Source organism: Heterocephalus glaber, unplaced genomic scaffold (assembly GCF_053883595.1).
Source record: "Heterocephalus glaber isolate CG9 unplaced genomic scaffold, H.glaber_assembly_v1.0 deba00001457, whole genome shotgun sequence".
NCBI lineage: Eukaryota > Metazoa > Chordata > Mammalia > Rodentia > Bathyergidae > Heterocephalus > Heterocephalus glaber.
The window spans coordinates 20,300,618-20,317,162 of NW_028258305.1; the positions used below are offsets into that span (position 1 = coordinate 20,300,618).

Here is a 16,545-nt window from a genome sequence, read left to right on the forward strand (position 1 = left end):
AACACACACACACACCCATCAAAATGAGAAGACACATAAACAAGTCTCAAAACCAAACCTCCAGATCACCTACAGCAACCCCAAAGGAAATGAGATGGAACACTCTGATACTCAAACACCTGGACTCCCTAAACTGGCAACAAAAGAGGATCTGGAAAAAAGGAAATCAAAAATAATTTATCAGATAACAGCAGAGATTGTGCCCATAGTGCAAGATATGATTAATAAATCTAGAGAGGAGCTCAAGAACATGATGGAATCCCAAGACAGGAAACAAATGGAATCCATAAAACAGATGCAAAGAGATTTCCAGGATATTAAAAACTCCACTGAAAGTCTACACAACAGAATGAGCCAACGTGAGGACAGAATTTCTGATATAGAAGATAAGATTGAAATTAGTGACCAGGAGAAGAAAAACTGCTTTAAAATTGTAAGGGACCACAAGAAATCAATCCAGCAGCTGCTAGATGATGCAAAGAAGAATAACATAAGACTGATTGGAGTCAATGAAGAAACAGGAGAGAGTGCTGATGACTTAAAAAAACTGTTCACAGAAGTAATGGCAGAAAACTTCCCAAGCAGGGGAAAAGAACTTGACATACAGATAAGTGAGGCATATGGGACTCCAACTAGCCTTGATCAAAAAAAATCTACACATAGGCATATAATTATTAAGAGTCCAGAAACCCAACAGAAGAACAAAGTTCGACAAGCAGTTAGAGAAAAGAAACAAACCACATACAAAGGAAAGCCCATCAGAATCACAGCAGACTTCTCAACACAAACCCTCAAGGCAAGCAGAGCTTGGAGTGATGTATTTCAAGCCATAAAAGAAAACAGTCTCCAACTCAGATTGATGAACCCTGCAAAATTATCTTTCAAAATTGATGGAGAAATAAGATACTTTCATGACAAAGAGCACCTGAGGAACTTCAAGAATACCAAACCAGCACTCCAAAACATTTTAGACAATATCCTAGGAAAAGACAACAAGGATCACAACCCAGGAAGCCCAGCAGAATGAATCTGTCAGGCAGGACAAGAAATTAAATGGAAAGGGGGAGAATCCAACACAAAGAAAAAGTCATGGCAATGATAAGTTAATATGTATCAGTTATAACCATCAATGTTAATGGTCTCAATTCACCAATTAAAAGAAATAGACTGGCAGAATGGGTCAAGAAGCAAGATCCAACAATATGCTGCACACAAGAAACACATTTAATTCAAAACAAAACTCATAGTCTGAAAGTTAAAGGGTGGAAAACAATACTCCATGTGACAGGAACCTGAAAAAAAAAAGCAGGAGTAGCTATCCTCTTTGCAGATCAAGTGGATTTCAAATGAAAATCTGAAATACTCTGGTCCTAAGAATTTCAGATAAGGGATACCCAACTTGTATGTACAAATCTATTGTGAACATGTGTTTTCATTCCTCTCAAGTAAAAACTTAAGAACAGGACTGTTGGTTCTTAATAGAAATACAAGAAATTTCTATACTGTTTTCCAAAATGGTTTTATCATTTTACATTCACATTAGCAGTATTAGAAAGTTCTAACTGGTTCATACCTAAGCTGACATTTGTTCTTTTAAAAACTTTTAACTTCATCTGCCTAATGATTGTATAATTCAATCTTGTTATTGTACTGATTAGCATTTTTCTGATTCTAGTGTTGCACACATTTCCTTGTGCTGTACTGGCTGTTTATCATCTTCTTGTGTCTACTTTTTAATTGGGTTGCCTATTAATGAGCTGTAAGAGTTCTTTATATATTCTGATCTTAGGTTTATGTATTATAAATATGGTCTGTTTAAGGACTACTTTTCATTTTCTTAACGATGTCATTTAAAGTTCTAAATTTTGATGGAATCTCATTTATCAAGTTTTTTATACATCATTTTTTTTATATCCTAGGAAATTCTTGCCTACCCTAAATTCATAAACATTTTCCCTTATAATTTATTCTTAAAGTTTTATACTTTTAGGCTTTCATATTTAGGTTCATAGATCCTTCCAAGTTATCTTTATGTATGGAAATAAAGGGTTGAAGTTAATTTTTTATATACAGATACCAGGTGTTCTAAGTGCCACATGCTGCAAACACTATCTTTTCTTCTGCTCTTGAATTGAGTTTATGTTCTATAAAATGTTAATGTTAAATAATCTTTCAAAACTCAGTTCACTATATATGTGTGGTTCTATTTCTAGATTCTTTGTTTCATTCCAATGATCTATATGTCTCTCCTTACACCAACACTGCCTTGATTACTGTAGCTTTAGAGGAAGTCTTAAAATTAGATAATAAAGGTCTTCCAACACTTTTTTTTTCTTTTTACTTTTCTAGGTCCTTTGTACTCCTATATAACTTTTACATTTCAATATCCAATTCTTCATTTATACCAAGTATATGCAGACCTGAATTTTTATATATACCTTGTGTTTTCTAATCCTGCTAAATTTAAATACAAGTTCTAGGGGCTCCTAGAGATTTCTTAGTATTTTCTCTGTAGATGATCATTTCATCTACATATAAAGATTTTGCTTCTACCTTGCCAATCCTATCCTAATTGTGTCATTTCATTGCCCGACTATTTTGGTTTGGGCCTATGTTTCAAAGTTTAATGGACAGATGAAGAGTAGGCATATCTGCCCTTGTTCCCCACCTTAGGGAGAAAGCATTGTATCTTCTCCATTCATATAAGGCGTTTTTGCCGGTAGTATGGAGTACACGTCTTTGATCTGTTGAGAAGTTTCTGTTCTACTTCTAGTCTCCTGATAGCTTTTACCATGAACAGCTGTAGAATTTAGTCCAATACTTTTTCTCCAACTAGTGACAGGATCATATGGCTTTTTCCTTTCCTCTGTTAAAATGATGACTTCTGGGGGTGGATCTTTCAATGCTGAACCAACACTGCCATCCCTATAATAAAACCACTTTCTACATGCTGCCAGATCTGACTTCTAATAGTTTGTTTTGTGAAACAAATTTCTATCTATGTTCATACTGTTTTCTTCTATTATCTTTATCCAGTTTTAGGATTAGCATAATGTTGATTTCCTAAAATGAGGAGAGAAGTGTTCCTTCTTTTTTCTGCTTTAAATGTTGGATATAATTTATCAGTTAAAATGTATATGAGCCTGCTGTTGTCATACAGGTAGGTTTTCAAGCTAGGAATATACTTTCTTTAATAGGTGCTATTCCAATTTTATATTTCCTCCAGGAAATATAGTTTCATTAATAAAAATTAGTTTCATTAATTTGTCTCCCAAGGTACTTCTTAGAAGTTGTCAAATTTATTTCAAAAAAGATTTTTGTAATATGCTTTCTGTATCCTTTTAAATTCTGTAAAGTCTGTGGTAATGTCTTCTAGATCTTGATATTGGAATTTTTTAAATGTATAATTGCTATTGTGTAATAGGAAGAAAAGGTCTAAAGGAGCAGGGGAAGTGGGAGGAGTAGGGGAAAGGATAAAGGGAAAAGAAAAAATATGAGAAAAGGAAAAAAATGGAAACAAAGTCTTTACAGATAGGGAAGGGTGGAGGGGGTGAAGGGAGGGCAGGGGAAGGGGAAAAAAAATAAGAACCAAGATGCATCATGTAAAGGTACAAGATCCCAATGATGAATGTAACTGTATTTTATACCTAAAATGTACCAATAAACTTAATGGGAAAAAAAAACAAATCTCATTTGGATAAGAGGAATAACTTCTAATGTTCTATAGCATGGTAGTTTAACTACGGTTGACAACAATTAATTGAACATTTCAAAATAGCTAGTAGAAAAGAATTTGAATATTCCCAACACAAAAAAATTATGAGAAAAGAAAAAAATGGAAATGAAGTCTACATAAATAGGGATGGGTGGAGGAGGTGAAGGGTACACAGGTAAAGGGGAAAAAATAAGGATCATGATACATCATGTACAGGTACAAGCACCCAATGATAAATGTAAATGTATTGTATACCTAAAATGTACCAATAAAAGAATTTAAGGGAAAAAAAAATTATACATACCTAAGGTGATAGATATGCCAATTACCATGATCTGATCACTAAACATCATATACTTGTGTTGAAATGACACATCATACCACATAAATATGTCAATTAAAAATAAAAAATATAGCTGGGATGGTGGCACACACCTGTAATCCTAGCACTCGAGAGGCTGAGGCAGGAAGATCGCCACAAGTATGAGGCCAGCCTGGGCTACATAGTGAGTTCAAAGCCAGCCTAAACTACATAGCAAAACCCTGTCTGAAAAAAACAAAATATAAATAAATAAAATTTAGAAATATATATTTTAAAAAACAAAAATCATGAGTTATATCATAAACAGATTTAAACATGGGAAACAGACACATGAATGCTTAGGAACTGTTGCCAAGTGAAAATGAATCAGAAATGAAAATATGACATCTTGAAATAAAAACATAAGTCAGTGGGGAAAACGTTTTGAGTTGGTTTTGGGTTCACACAATCACATTCTCCATGGCGTTCCATGGGAACACATCTGTTTTTAAAAGCACGAGGCACCTGTCTCACCCTACTTCTCTTCATTCTCTGCCCCAGGCCTTATTCTTGACCCAGCCACATCCACAAAGCCACCTGCTGCTTGCTGGGTGTCCCTTAAATGGTGGGACTCTGTTTTTCCTCTCATCACAGCTGCCCCTCCTGTTCTGCAGCATCAACAACTCTGCAAAATTTCATCCTGCACCAGAGCTGTTCCATAGTCACTGGGTATGCCAGTGCATGATCTATGGCTTCTCTCCTTTCTACCCGACCCTTGCTCGTCATCCTTCATCCCACATCCATCCAAAGCTTGGGCAACCTCCCTGGTTGAATCAGAACTAAACTATCCCTCTGGGAGCCACAGTATGCTCCCATTTTGGGTCATCTGCCTCCCGCTGGAAAGCTGCAGCTTCTGGGCTCAATTTGCATGAATAAACAGCTCTGAAGGGTTCCGTTGAAGCTTTTATGTAAACACTCTCCAAAATATGCTCTGCACTGCATTATCTTCAGCAATAAAGATTCTGGAATCAGAATTTGGCTGTCAGTTTTATTGATGTTGCATGGGGTACAGTAGAATACAGCTTTCTCTTCTTGAAATTTATTGGCTTGGCAGTGTAAAGAGCAATAAAACTGTGTTTTTAATCAGTAAGCCAAGCGGAAATGATTCCAGAAGAAATATAGGAAGCAAACATGCCATCACAAGAAGATTTCTCCCCGCTCTGTCTGCTTTTCTCGGAATATCTGTTAAATAATTTGGGGTGTTGAGCAATGTGCTCGGTAGGACTGTCCTTAGGAATAGAATCAGAGGACCAAGTTTGGATTACTTCTTCTCGGTTGTATCATCTCTAAGAACTGTTGAGCAAAAGCACTTTTCTCAAATGGAATTTCTATAGCACTTCCACATTAGCTCCGAGGTAGGAAATGCTGGTGCAATGCTTTGTAAGAGCAACAGAGAGGGTGACATGTTTTCTTTCGAGAGAAGAGAAGCAAGGTTACAAGGCCTTACAAGGTTACTCATACTTCCACCCAGCTTACTGGGGGAGAATGGGGCAGTCTCCTGTCTGTTACCTGTCTTAATCTCTTTGTCACCCAATTTCTTCTGCTATCAAGGGGCAATACCTACTTCACATCATTATTGAGTAAATAAAGTAAGGTTATAGGTGGGTTGTATAACTCACCCAGCAGCTTATACCAGTAGCAAGTCCCTTCTTACACTGATTGAAATCTGCTCATCATAAACAAAATGTTCGTTCTTCCCAGCTAAGGCAGGCCCTGCTGCACAGACCATGGAAAACAAGGCAGCATCTCTTATCCCTGCTCTTGTTTCCCTGACAGTCACTTCCCACTCCTTTCCTTTCTGCCAGTCCTTAGGTCAAAATCTTGAACCACGACAGATGCTCAATAAACGGGTGAATGTTCTTCCTTCCCTTACAGTTTTCCTGAATCATCTGAACCACATCATCCTATACTAGCTTTGATATTGTTGATTGTCACTTTCTCATTTTGTGTACTGTTTTTACTTCAATTTTAAGCATACTAAGCTGTCCCTGTGGATGTGAGTACCTGAAGGAAATGCTGCCACAGACATTCCACAAATGGCATGAGATGCCCATGTGAGCTAACCATGGGAGTAAAGTGGTCTGGGTAGGGTAATGTTGCAATAGACTGCTCAAGGAAGATGGTACAGGTCAAGATAGAAGCAGATTCTTGAGAGCTTGTTTGGTGGTTCTAGGAGGGTAGCTCAGCTACTCATATACCCTTTACCAAAGAAACGGTCCTCCTGTCAGGGAAGTTTGTCCTCTTCAACCTGGTGTGCAGCCTCGGAGGGACACACATGGAGCACTGAAGGAGGAAGGGCACACCCACCTACCTAGCCAGATCAGCAGAATCAACCCTGGCAATCAATAGAGTGACAGATGTCGCAGCCAGATCACCTCACACCCCGGAGCATGTTCTTAATTACTCTTCCCTTTTCCCACCTGCATGGTTTCCAATTGTATTCTCACCACTAATTTCTCCATTCTATTCAAAACAGCTTTTTGTCCATCTAGTCAACCAAGCCTAGAGGACCACTCTAGAATTATTTGCTATTTACTTGGTGCCAAGCTCTAACCTTTACTTGGGTTATGTTGATTAATCACAACAATCCTGTGAAATAGGAATTATTATTCCAATTTTACTGATGAAGAAACTGAAACAGAAGGTTTAAATAACATGCTCAGGATCACCCTACAACCAGGTAGTAGTGAGGATTTGATCTCATAGGTGTCTGACTCTAACATTCATATCTTAACCACCAAGTTACACATTCGTTGATAAAGACAAGAATGATTCATGGCTTCTATCTTTACTGATATCAGTTAGAATTCTCAACCTGAATCCCACTGCTAACTCCGTAGCCACATACACCCACACATACACACATCCACACACTTTATTCACAAACTTAAAAGGTATCCAGTCTTAAACCTTAAACTCTTGGCTTTCCTTTTTTCTTTTCTAGATCACTCACCTATCTCCCTGTCAAAGTAATTCCACCTCAAGCTTTCAGGGGACTTAATGAGGTCATGAAAATGTAAGTAAGATACTGCATATTAAAAGATATTCATAGTTAAAATAATGAATTTTTTTTCTAAAAGAAAACAGAATTGAAAGGGATAATTATTCCAGAACAGAAATTGTGCTTAGGAAACTGGAGTATTTTTATCTTTATAATACAAATAATATCTAGGGGCCTTTGAAGAAAAGGTATGATTTTTCAAGAGTCATTAAAATCCAAATAATTAACCTTACTTCAAAGAACTGAATGCATTTTGATAAGTGATGTTATAAGTAGAAAAGAAGATAAATTTCAATCATAAAAATTCTCCTTGTGCTATAGCAGCTATTCCCTCGTGTCACATTTTTAGATAACTCCCACATAGAAGAAATTGTGCTGGAAGTTTATTGTGTATCAAAAGATAATCTTTGTATCTAAAACATAATAAGTGTATGGCAAAACTACAATATTTATAGCTATATTGATGAAAGGCACTTATCAAAAGTGCAAAGCAACCTGATAACACAGCGTGTTCTTGTGTTTATGGGATGTAATCTCTATCCTTTGTCCCTGGGTTTTAGCTTCTAAAGTCAAAGACCCCATAGATGGAAAGAGAACTTCCCAGCATCCTCCTTAACATTAGCCTGGGTCAAAGGATTCAAGGGCACCATTTCATTCCCACAGAGCACCTCTAAGCTGAACAATTCACTGGACTTTCAAAGCAGATTTGCATCTCCAAAGATGCTACACAATCAAGCTTAGCTCCTTGAGGAACCCCTGCTGCTCTTTAGGTATCAGAAAGCAATGAGAATATTAAAAAATAATTGCTCCAGAATATTGCACTTTACAGGAAATTCACTCCAGGTTATAGACAGGCCAGTTTGTTTGTGCCTATCCCATGCTCTTCTGCCTGCTCTCAAGTTTAAATGTTGAGTTTTGATAACTTTTAATGTATTAAGACTTCCTACTAAGGAAAACTGCTACAGTTAAATAAGCAGTTAGGTAGGAATAAGATGAACAAGCCCAGAAGCAATCCATTACTGTGTTGTTCAGAAAAGACATTAACTCCTTAGGCTTTTCCTTTCTGTGGGGTAAAGCTCTCATCAAGTCTGAAGCCTTCAGTGAATGTTAACCTTAAAAATACATAGATGTACAATTTGCGATTTTGAGACTTCTTTCTCAGCTGGTAGCAAATGGTAACTTATGTTGGTATTTTAGGGTAACGCTGACATTACCAACACGCTTGGGGATGGTAGTTGACAAAGCTGCTTCCTTTTTTTTTAAGATCTCAGTTTTCTTTTCTTTTTAAAATTGTCTTAAAATTTTTTTATTTTATTATACATGTTTGCAATTCATTCGGTTTACAATCATCTTAGAGAGTGGTTACATGTACATACCACAGCTTGTTTCTTTTTTTAATCCCTTTCCCCTTCCCTCCTCCTCTCTCCCCCCTCCTCCTCTGATTTCGTATCCCATTTTTCATTCTTGTTGATATTATTGAACTTAGCTCATGTTATGGCATATAATGTTTAAATTAATATAGGTTATTAGGTTTCTGTACATGGTCCCTTTGTCTTTTTAAACAATTTAGTCATTAGTTCCTTCATTCATTTCCTAACTAGGTACCATGAAGCCACCAAGAATTCAGAAGGAAATAGAAAATATTCCTTGTCCTCAATTTACTCACAGAGTTTTGAAAAAAACAGTCAAGGATAATTACAATCCATGATGGAAGCATATGCAGGAGTTAACCACCTATTACACCTTTTACAAAACAGCCTCAAAAGAAGGTTTCAGGAAACCAAGGGTTGAGAGTTATGAAACAACTGATTGACCTCATATTAAAGCTTCTTTAGAGTGATGGAATTTGACCCCAGAAATCCCAATCCTAAGCCTGAACCTTTGTATAAATATAATTTGCTTCTCTTCTAGTGTCTTTGATTTCTACAGCTATAAAACAAAGGACTCTGACTAGATTTTTCTCAAAGGGCTGATCCACTTCTAACAGCCTGTGATTCTGAGGCCCAGATAAACAAGAGAAAGGATGTCACATAAACAGGGGTTACTGAAACTTGCATTTCAACCTCTCCTGGGTTGCAGGCACCCATCATTGCTCCTAAAGGGAGATGTTAGCACTTTATGATGTAAGGACAATTTGTACGTTCTGTTCTTTCTCAAGGGGACACAATAGAGCCCCTAGTTGTTGGGTCACACATACAACAGACATGGTCACTTTTTTCATGTCTCTTTTTTCTTTTTCTTCCCCCTCTTCCCCTAGTGAAATCTCTCAGAGTGATTCCCTGGAAAGGATAGAAGCTAATGCCTTTGACAGCCTCCTCAATTTGTCTGAAATGTAAGCATCAGCTAACAGATAGTTTACGGCTGTACACTATTACCCTCGCTGGCTGGCGCCCTCTTGGTATTTGTATTCAAGCATCCACTACTAGGAACCCAAGAGGAAAAGACTACAGCAATTACTAGGTCTGGGCAGGCACTAATTTCTCTCGCTGCAGTGGCCTGAAGGTTGCCATGGTGACAACTGCTTCTCCCTGGGAGCTGTACAAACTCTGAAACATCACAACACAATGTTGGAAATTAAAATTGACATGGTGAAGTCCTGGCAAGTAGCTCTTGCCTTATGGAGGGGAGGTATGGAGTACTCAGGGTAGTTGGAAAATTTGGAGAGGAACTTAGAGAGCAGGAATTGAGTGTCTGGCAGCTGTTATGCCACATTCCTTCTTTCTGTAAATGCTGCCTGGATACCATGAAAATCCCTGTGCTGAGCCTGTACATGTTAGACTTATTTTGCTGATCATGTTACCATGATGTTCTAGAACTGACAGGTAATCTTTTCCAAGTAACCTTACAAGTATCATTTTTCCCTTATTTCAGTAAAATTTTAGGAAAAGACTGGCTCAGTGCTGTTCTCAGATGATGAGCCTGTGGCCCAAAGAGGTTACCTGACTTGCTGGGCATCACACAAGTGAGTGCCAGAGTTAGTGACTTCCACACCTGGCACTCGTGGTTCCAACCTGACCCTCAGAAAGAGCCCTCCAACTCTCCTGCTGAGGAGTGTCAAAGGGGAAAGGAGGGAAGCGTATCAGCATCAAATATCATTCCAACTCATGTGCTTGGCATTTCCCTAGGTTGTGCCACCAATATTCACAGCTACTCTGCAGAGTAGGATAGTTACCCCTTTTGTCTAGGGGAAGGAATAGAGGCTGGAAATAGGGCCACAGATTGACGTCAGACAGTGGCAGGCCTGAGATCAACCCTGAGGTTGTCTTCCTTCAAAGCCCATATATTTCCACTATACCCCAAGGCCTCCCTATAAATGGTCCAGTGATTAATTATTTAAAGGAAATAACTGTATAATGAATATCTGAGCGATTGCCACGCATCCAGTTCCAGGGCAAGTGCTGCTGGAATACAGAGAAGCTAAAATACAAATGTCTACCAGGAGATGACAATGAAGCCAGGGAGGTGAAACTAACTCACCAATTACAGTAAAACCCTAAACAATGGGTATTTAGGTGCAAAAGATATAGTCTGAACTTGGCTGTGAAGCAGAATTGTGCACAGAGCTCATTGTAGTTGGAGATGACAGCATGGTCCCTGGAAATCTGCAGTTTTAACAGACTTCCCAGGTAATGTAGAAACACAGTTTAATATTGAGAACCACCAGGGCAGCTAATTATAAAGTTTCCTGTGATGCAAAGCAGCATTTATCAGAAAGAAAAAGAAACATTTTAAAGGGGAAGTTCATGGATTCTCCAAAGCGGCCCTGGTGGTTGACTTTCCTTCATTCATAGCTGTAACCCAGTATCTAGAACAGGGTCTGGAACATGCAGGTGCTCCATAAATGTTTGTAAAATGAATGAGTGATCAGGCCCCACAAGATCTTTAAGAAGTCAAGTCCCTTCCATCTCACCTATACAATGCCCTGTATGGCTAGTGATTCCTTGACTCTATTATTGAGAGATATTACCATGAAATAGCACTCACATCTGAAGAATTAGATGCTGATTTCCATCTTGTAAGTGGAAACAGACACCTGTGGCATGGAGAAATGAGCACTGGACTTGGAGTCAGAAAGCTTGGGTCTCACTAAAGTTCCCCTACTTTGCAGCTACGTGACCAAAGATGAATCGTTCAATTTCCTGATTTCAATTGGAATAATAATCATGAACACCAGCTAAGGCCTACTGCAAACTAGATACCCACATTACTCCTTAAAAACACCCTATGAGGAAACTGAGTCACAGAAGGTGTTATGTGAGATATTCAAGGTCAGCCAATTAGTAAAATCAGGATGTAAAACCAAGCTGGCTCTAGAGTGCACATTCCTAACCAACACACTCTGTTTTTTCTATAGAGCAAGAGTAATCATCATGTCCTCTGGGGGTGGGTGCCTGATTAAGAAAGCCAAATGTATTTGCGGCCTCTTGATGAATCCAAAGTAGACAGGACTCAACAATTACAGTACTTCTTAAAGGCTCATAGTCATTGACGGGATGAAGAAAGGGGAATAATACCATGTGCTCTTATGGCTGTATTTCTGCACTTCACAAAGCCCTGCCTTGGATTATCTCAACTTATTTTATTACTCGAAACCTACCAACCTGTGGGACAGGAATCATACACAACTATGTATCTATTTATTTATTTAGATATATTTCTGTCCTGGGGATTGAACTCAAGTCCCTTACACTGAGCTACATCTCCAGTCCTTTTTAAAATTTTGAAACAGGGTCTCATTAAGTCACTGAATTGCCCAGGCTGGGCTTGAACTTGCAGTCTTCCTGACCCACCCTCCCAGATTGCTGAGATTACAAGTGTGGTATACACCCCCATGCCCAGCTTCATACTATTACTCTATTCCAACTTTACAGAAAGGAACACTCTCTCAGGGAAGTTAGGAAGCTGGGTATCGTCACACAGAGAATCATCTATAGAATGAGCATAGAAATCCAAACCCCTGACCTCTGCCCTTGCTCTTCCACTGACTGGGCCCCTCCTGGATAATTGCTCAGTGTGATTGTCAGCTCATTATGGACAGGACTAGTTTGCCTACAAGGGAGAGAAGCTAATTTGTTCCTCTACTGAGAGTAGAATCTGCCATCCTCTGCAGTCTGCAGGCTCTGTCGTAGGGCAGGATCTACTCAGCCAGGAACCAGGGGTATTGATGCTATCTGGAAGGGAGGGTTGGGGGTGGGTGTGCACAGACAGATTCCTAGCTAGGATGCCTCCACTTGCCTCTTCAGAGGGTTTGGGTAGCTTCCAAGAAATAGCCAATGGGCCCTTACAGAGCCATTTCCACTCCCAGCACTTTAGGAGCTCCTCTTAAGCATTTGAAATTGCCTTGATTTTGTTGATGGCAATTTCAGCCAGCAATCTCCAGTGACCACAGTCTCATCCATTCCAAACAATACACATCTATTAAACTGCTGCCTGTTTTCCCTTTTCTCTTTACAGACTGATCCAGAACACCAAAAACCTGGTGTACATTGGGCCTGGTGCATTTACACATCTCCCCCGGCTAAAATACCTGTGAGGAATTGTCCTTTTTAAGCACTTGGGGAGGGGAAGATGGACATGGAATGAAAATCAAAACAATTAAAAAGTTGAGAAGAATGTTTCAAACCATATATTCAGCATTGTTTACATGTCCTACTCTTTTGATTTCATCTGTACTTCTTCTCAGCCACCATTCCCAGTGCTTTTGCATACACATTAGTGGTTAGTGGCTCCCAACACTGTTTCTGTCCCAAACACCTGAGAACATTATCCTCTGCAGTGATTTTCAGAATTAACAATTGGGCAGGATTATAACACCTCTTCCAAAAAGATAAATCAGAATCTCTAAGGTGAGTAGATAGGAGATGAAGGAAGACAGTTCTGAGTTGACTGTCAGCACTGGTTGAGAATTATTGTCTCCTTCATCTCATTTGTTCATTCATTCATCAAGCAAAAACCTTTAAAGTACTGCCCTGACGTAAGCACTGTGCCAATATAAACTAAATCATTATTTTCTATTTCCCATTACATCGTACCAAGTCTACTGGTCAACATGACAAACCGAGTACCACCACAGCCCAACAGCAGTTGGCTTTGCCAGCAATGCCAAAATTCCTGAAATTTGATAGAATCTTTAAATGTATTATTGTGGACCTTCTCATATATCAAGACTCCTGACTCACAAAGAAAATTTTGTGTTTTCTTTTTTAAATTTTTTATTTTGTTTATCTTTTTACTAGTACATGTTTGCAGTACGTAATGGGTACACTCCTTGTGTGGAGTTGATACATGCTCACAGCACATCTTGATCCCCTTTTCATTCCCTGTTCCTCCCTCACTCCCTCTCCTTACATCTCTTGATCCCTCCCCCCCAACAAAGAAAAATCTAAATCCCCGTAACGTAGATATCCACTCTCTTCTTTTTGATAAATTAAATTTCATCAACTCCCCACAAGATGTAAAGTCCACCCCTCAACACCACCAGCAAATAAAAGTACAAAGAGGGAGAGGGAAGGGACAGCTCTCTGATGGAGGGCCACCATCATCCTTGCTCCTGGGCCTTCTGGTGATGCTCCTTGGGCAGCTCTGATGCTGGACACTTCCAAACCAAGGTGTTCTGTTTCTCCCAACCTCCAGGGCCATGGGGGTACATACACATACTACAGCATCTACAACCTTGGAAAAACAAACAACTAAGAACCAAATTTGATCACCCTAGTACCTTATTATCCAAAAGTTATTGTCTTTATTAATAAACATTTTCTCCCAAAAATGTCATATCCTCCAACCCAAGCCCACACTGCTGGCCCCAGCCATGGATAGGGCTTAAAATCAGTGTGATCCTTGTATCACATTTGTTCATTCATTCAAATTAATTGCAAGTAAAGAGAAGAACAGGAAAGCCAGAATGGAAACCTGGCTATCACCAGGCTTCACTATCACCAGACACCAGACAGTTTCTATCTGGTGTCCAGAGCCCATGTCTAGTGAGTGTCTGGACACCCTGAAGGAGACCGATTTTTATAATAAAATACTCTTCAGTTTCGCCTGTCACTTATGCCTCTCTCTTCTTTGAAGGTTAAAAAAAAAGGCAGGAAGAAAAGAAGAGTCTTTAGTGGCTCCAAACACCAAAAGGCTCAATGATTTCAATGGGATACAAGGAAGAACTTACTAAATTGCAAAGTAGCTAAATAAAGGAAGATTTTTTAGTAATGATGGAAGTGGATTTCTCACATAAGATTAATCTTTCTGACGTGTCTGAGTTAAAACCTCCTATTCCAAAGGAGAGGGGTGTTTCCTAAAACTATGAAGAACATGGGATAAACTAATTATCAGAAGGAATGGAATATAATAGGAAAATGCAGTCGAGTAAATAGGAAAAGATAGGCTGGAAATTCAAATGGAAAAGACCTGAAAGCTTGGTCCCAGGCCCTAGATCTCTAAATAGGAGCCATTAGAACAACTTGTCCACAGCAGTTATGGCCTTTAAATTCTGGTAATCTTCATGAGCTAAAAGTGTTACTGATGAAGCCAAAGTCAATATTTTAAAATTTAATGTGAAAATAGTGTTTGCAAAATGCCTTTTTACTCCTTTTTATCTTTGCATTTTAATAACAATCACTTTTACCAACTCTGCCAACATCACTTCCCTGCCCCAAATCACAGGAGCATCTGTAACACAGGCATCCAAACATTTCCAGATGTTACGAAGATCTTCTCATCTGAATTTAATTTCATTCTGTAAGTACCAGGATGATTGCAATGCGTAAAAGTTTCCTATTTGCTGCTAAAATTTCGAAAGTAAATATTTCTAATTTCTTTCCTCAAGGGAAATTTGTGATAACTTGTACATAACCACCATACCAGGAAATGCTTTTCAAGGGATGAATAACGAATCCATCACACTGTGAGTAGACTCCCAGATTCTCCTGCCACCACCTCCTGCTATTCTAACTTCTAGCTTGGGGTGAGCACTCACCACATTCTTTGCTTGCTGATAATATTGCTCTTCTTGACCTGAACTGCCGAGGATGGTAGGAGTGTGCAGTATAGCAGCAGGGTCATATGTTCACTTGACAACTAACCAACTAATGCAGTTTAAAATACATCAAATGGGTCCTGAGGCTTTTTAGTACTGAATTTCCAACTGGTGAAACTTTGCTGTATCATGGAGTGCTCTGAGGCTGGGAAGACTCCTGGAGGGGAGTGGCTTCCTCCTTAAAAGGGAGCATAGAAATTTCTCCTGAAGAATCTGGGAGGATATTCTCCAAGTAGGTAGAGTTGTTAATCAATGGAGTTTGCTCTCTTCCTCTGATTTTTCACCTTCCATTTGGGTCCCTCTCACTTTCTGAGGCAACAGTATCTATGCCCTTTCCCTCTATCACCTGATACTTAAAAATAATGTCATTTTGACAGCTCTGCATTGGGTCACCAAACTCAGACCTACCCCTTTCATGGAGTTTCTTAGGACTTAATGTTTCAAGTATGGTGAATGAACCAGCATCTTCTGAGAGCTGATTAGGAATGCAGACTCTCAGACCCAGCCCAGAATTACTGACTCAAAATCTGCACTTTCCCAGGATCCCAAGTGATTCACAGTATAGAAAAGTCTGAGAGGCACTATACTAATCTCTTTGTGGTACACTTGCCTGACTTCCTTCTCTCTGGAATCCCTGCCATTTGTCCTTACATGGGATGCCCTCCTTTGCCCCAATGTTCAGATACAGCCTCCTGAGCACTATGTCTCAGGAGCCCAGTGACCATATTCCGTTCTGCTCCCCACTTCCCTCTCATCCCTTTTGTTCTGGTCCCAGCTCAGGGAAGGATTGTGATGAGGGAGTAAATGAAATCAGCCCCCAAAGAAAAAAAGGGAGCATATGAATTGGGATGACCCTGAAATGGAGAGATAGATGTGAAGCAGAAAGCATCTGAGAGACCTTTCTTTTATATCAGTGGTTCCTAAAAATTGGTATCAATGGTTCCCTAAATTTTTACAGTATTTTTCCTTTGTGTAGATATCATTTTACATGTATAATTGTCATTTTACAAAGCTATGACCAACATAGCCCCAACATTTGTGGAATCAAAAAAAAAAAAAATACACATGGGGGCCAGGGATTTAGTTCAATGGTTTTGCCGCCTGCTGCACAAGTGCAAGGACCCGAGTTTGATCCCCAGTATCAAAAAAAAAATACACAGCAGTAACCAAAAATAATTTCAAAATAACCCCAATCCTCTACTTGCAACTTGTAAACACCGGGAAGGAGACTCTGTAGATCCTACAAAAACCTCTCCACATTCTTTCTACTCTCTCCACTTCTCTCACATACTATGTTCTGCCAGCTACTTCTAAGGTGTTTCCAGCTTACCACTGCATAAGAGATCTGAACTGTTCATACAGTGGCCCCACGTCTTCCACTGATACAAGGTATTCACAGCACAGATTCTGAGAGAGGAGATACCACATGCCTC

General features: G+C 39.2%; 1 protein-coding gene across 14 annotated transcripts in view; it reads left to right on the forward strand.

Annotated features, from left to right (window-relative positions):
* Lhcgr (luteinizing hormone/choriogonadotropin receptor) overlaps positions 1 to 16,545 on the forward strand; it is a 120,625-nt gene that overhangs the window by 19,674 nt on the left and 84,406 nt on the right. For 11 of the 14 annotated variants that reach the window (XM_004839468.3, XM_087216404.1, XM_087216405.1 and 8 more), the window contains exons 2-6: positions 7,021 to 7,092; positions 9,335 to 9,409; positions 12,532 to 12,606; positions 14,740 to 14,814; positions 14,903 to 14,980. In XM_004839468.3, coding sequence (XP_004839525.2) covers positions 7,021 to 7,092; positions 9,335 to 9,409; positions 12,532 to 12,606; positions 14,740 to 14,814; positions 14,903 to 14,980 — 375 coding nt within the window. The remainder of the gene's footprint in view (positions 1 to 7,020; positions 7,093 to 9,334; positions 9,410 to 12,531; positions 12,607 to 14,739; positions 14,815 to 14,902; positions 14,981 to 16,545) is intronic. The other 3 variants (XM_021253844.2, XM_087216403.1, XM_021253846.2) reach the window with 3 other exon arrangements.